Genomic DNA, 3,539 nt, shown 5'->3' on the forward strand with positions numbered 1-3,539 from the left:
CTACCCAAACTTGTGAAAAGATCAGGTGCAATATGATTGCACAAAATGCATTAAGCACCTGATCACCCTTCATTTTGGGGACAAGGCTTGTCAGGTGTGGGGCCTAAGTCCTGATGGAGGCGGATCTGGGGCTTAATGCACAAATTTTTGTGCAATCATATTACACCCTATCCAGACTTGCAAAGGGAGGGATCCAAAAATCATGGAAAGATCACCCTGGATTGATTGCTAGATCATGGAAAACACATTTTTCATTTTTCATGGCTTACTAAAAGATTGTGTTAAATTGTACTGAAACCTCAATACAACTCTAACATCATACTTAGAAAAAAAATATCTTTTCCTTGTAGTTTCGATAGTAGATACCTAGCCAAACTTGCAAAGAGAGGGATCCAAAAATCATGAAAAGAGCACCCTGGATTGGTTCCCTGACCAGGGAAAACACATTTTCCTGTAGCTTTGAAATGATTTTCTTTGAATGAAATATGGCAGGGATCTGCCTAACCCCAGCTTGCCTTAAAAAAAAGACTCTTAAATTGTAAAGCAATATAGATGTCACGGGCTTACTTTTTTTAATAAGCTTGTTTGGTGCGACGGTCCTTCTTTACCGTCGTAAGCCTACTTATCGCTTTGTCACAATCATAAAATGCTTCGCAAACTCATGATGTGCCAAGCTGTCTAAGCTGACCAGCCTACGGCCAAAGGCCGCGTAACAACACTTTTTCATGTGCTGAATCATTTCCATTGGCTCTGCGCACTACTCTGTGCGCAGCTGTCTAGCGGAAGGTGATCAAGCGCATTCTATGTAGTTCATACCGCTTAGTGCATAGTCGTTTCATACCAGCTATCACATCCAAAAAAGGTAAAATCTTTGCCTTAGCCTTGCGTGTCATGGAGCGTATTGTGACTCCATGCGCACGATATAACAAAACCCTACCACTGAAGGAACAAGACCTTGCAACCTCTGATCTGAAGACCAGTTGATGATTGAACACCTTAGCGAAGAGAATCACTCAAACCCATTCGCCGGTGTCTAGGCATTCACTCGCCTAACTCTGAGTCACTATACTCAGTTGGAACTACTTAAGGTGATTCTTGAGGGAATTAGCCTTAACCCACACGCACTCTTGTACATCCAACCGCTACGCGTGGAAAATCTCTTAGAAACCGAGAAGTCCTTAACCAAATCTCCAAAGATAACATTCTCTAATCCGCTTACACTGCTCAACAAAACAGTTATCCACATCTGTGCCGCTACACAACGATGCACTAGCGATGATACTGATGTCAATCGCATGACATGCTATCACCGATTAAGCGAACACATGCCACGCGTTCCAGCACTCGATGCATTTTTCACTCAATAGAGCTTCACACTGCACATGGCCTCATTCAGAAAGATCGGCCCCAGACAATGAGGTTGTTGAAATTTTTTTCTTTTTTCTTTTTTGAAAGGAGGGACCGATGAATTTTAGATATTTCTAAACATTCTTCTAAACATCAAAAATGCAAAGAGATTACGAGAGCTCAGATGTAGTTTTATATTTTGCAAATGACATAAGTCTAAAACTTTGCGTTTCAGAACGACCTGCCAGCTCCTTTATATGTTTGAATCTTCCAAAACAATTAAAAACCCACTGCTCCTCGCTTTCCCACAACGCCCAAAATCCAATTATTAGAAAGAAGGAAACAGGAAGAAAAAAACAAAAGATAATTATCATAAGCATTTACAACTGCCATGTAAATAACAACATGAACTTACAAAGAGAATAACAACAAAAACAAGAAAAAAATTTCTCGAAAAATCGACGAGGCTCGATTTCTTATCATGAGTTGTACGGCTTCCTAGAGGGCTCGAACGATCAAGTTCGAAGTTGGCCCAGGCTTGCATTGTGTATGAGAGAGAGATTGTGAGAGAGTACATTTTACGAGTCAAGTCAAAGGGCCCTACCCCAACTGGACCCCAGCCATCCTGACTGGGCTCGAGCCGTTCAGGAGCGAGGAGTTGCCCGGTACACGATAAGGAAGCAGGGGAGGAGGGCGCGGGGGTCGAACACGACGAGCTCGCCCGAGTCAGCGGCGACGGAGTCGTAGCCGACGGGGATGCCGAACACGGCGGGCTCAGTGGCGGACGGCGGAGATCTCGTCCTCCCCTTCCCCTTGGCCCGCTCCTCCATCGACCGCCCCGCGATGACCCGGCACACCAGCATCCCCCTCCTCCCGGCCGTCGATCTCGCCCTCATCTCGTGCGCTCTCCCGCTGCTGGGCGCCGTTCGGACGGCCGCCCCGCGAAACCCCCTCTCCAACACCCCGCACGCCGCGCACCGCCCCGACGGCCCTCCGCCGCCGCACGTGCGACCCCGCGACAGCCCGCACGCGAGCCGAGCCGAGTAGAACCGCAGCACCTCGTTCCCGTCCGCGTCGCACCGCGCGTTCCCCCCGGCCCGCGACCGAACCCACAACCTGTACTCCTCGAACCGACCCACCGTCTCCGGCGGGCTCGCTACCTTGAACGCCTGCTCGATCGCGCACCCTCCTTCACCGGGCCACCCCGTCCTGAAGATGATCTCCACTATGTTCCTCGACGAGTGCCCCTCCGGCAGCTCGGTCAGCACCGGCCCCCTTGCTCCGGGCAGCGCCCTGACGCGTGCGAGCTTGTGATACCCACCGTTGGATGATAACGGTGTCGTGCTCCTCCCCCTCCCATCTCCATCTGGAGATTCTGTACCATCTCCCTCCTTCTTCCCTTCCCCCTTCTTCTTTGTTTTGCTTCTGAAGATGGTGTCGCTGATGCCTTCATCATTATAGTGGTGATGGTGGTGGATGGTTGGGGGGTTAACGAGGACGACGTCCTTGAGGTTTCGCACGCTTTTGGAGCAGCCAGAGCTTGGCACGTGCGAGAGCTTGAGGGGCTTCGATGGAGCAGGGCGGCACACGTCTGAGAAGGCTTGAGACTTGCACTGCAGTGACCTGAGCAAGGAGTCCCAAACACTCTCCATTAACGATCATAATAATATCTGCCCTTGGTGATGATGCCTTTGCTTCTACGTCTTTTAGTATTGCACATAAAAGACGCACACGCACCTTTTCGGTTTTTACCCTCTTCTTTATTATAACGTCTTTTAGTGTTGGTGTAAAAACAAGTCCCACGATATCGTCAACATTGTAAAAATAAAACCCCCGCCACAATGGCAAACCTCTTCTTCTTTCATGAAAAATGGCAAACGTGGCCCTTTGGCTTTTAGCAGCCGACAGCAATGATTTCGCGTATGTATTTTTCCCTTGGAAATCGCCCTACTGAACTAACTGGTCATCATTGTTTTGAGGGACTCTGAGGACCCTTTGAATCTTTGGTGCAGATGGGAGAAGTTTTGAAAAAGATGGGAAAGTTTATTCCAACATGTTGTTTTCAATTGGAATTGTGTGTTTTCATTGAGTAGCCATTTGGTTTTTTGTTTATTTTCAGTGATTTAAATTAGGGTTTTCTCAACCTTAGTTCACTAAATTAACCCTAGTTCCACACCGTATTCTAGGGCTGC

The 3,539-nt window shown here is 48.0% G+C and overlaps 1 protein-coding gene across 1 annotated transcript; it reads right to left on the bottom strand.

Annotated features, from left to right (window-relative positions):
* Positions 1-1,706: 1,706 nt before the first annotated feature.
* On the bottom strand, positions 1,707-3,080 carry LOC149821725 (uncharacterized). Its single transcript, XM_089980884.1, has one exon. It carries the CDS (start codon positions 2,997-2,999, stop codon positions 1,992-1,994), a length of 1,008 nt encoding a protein of 335 aa, XP_089837010.1. The 5' UTR covers positions 3,000-3,080; the 3' UTR covers positions 1,707-1,991.
* Between the last annotated feature and the right edge of the window lie 459 nt (positions 3,081-3,539).

This window comes from Nuphar pumila, chromosome 11 (assembly GCF_984573655.1).
Source record: "Nuphar pumila chromosome 11, dmNupPumi1.hap1.1, whole genome shotgun sequence".
Classification (NCBI taxonomy): domain Eukaryota; kingdom Viridiplantae; phylum Streptophyta; class Magnoliopsida; order Nymphaeales; family Nymphaeaceae; genus Nuphar; species Nuphar pumila.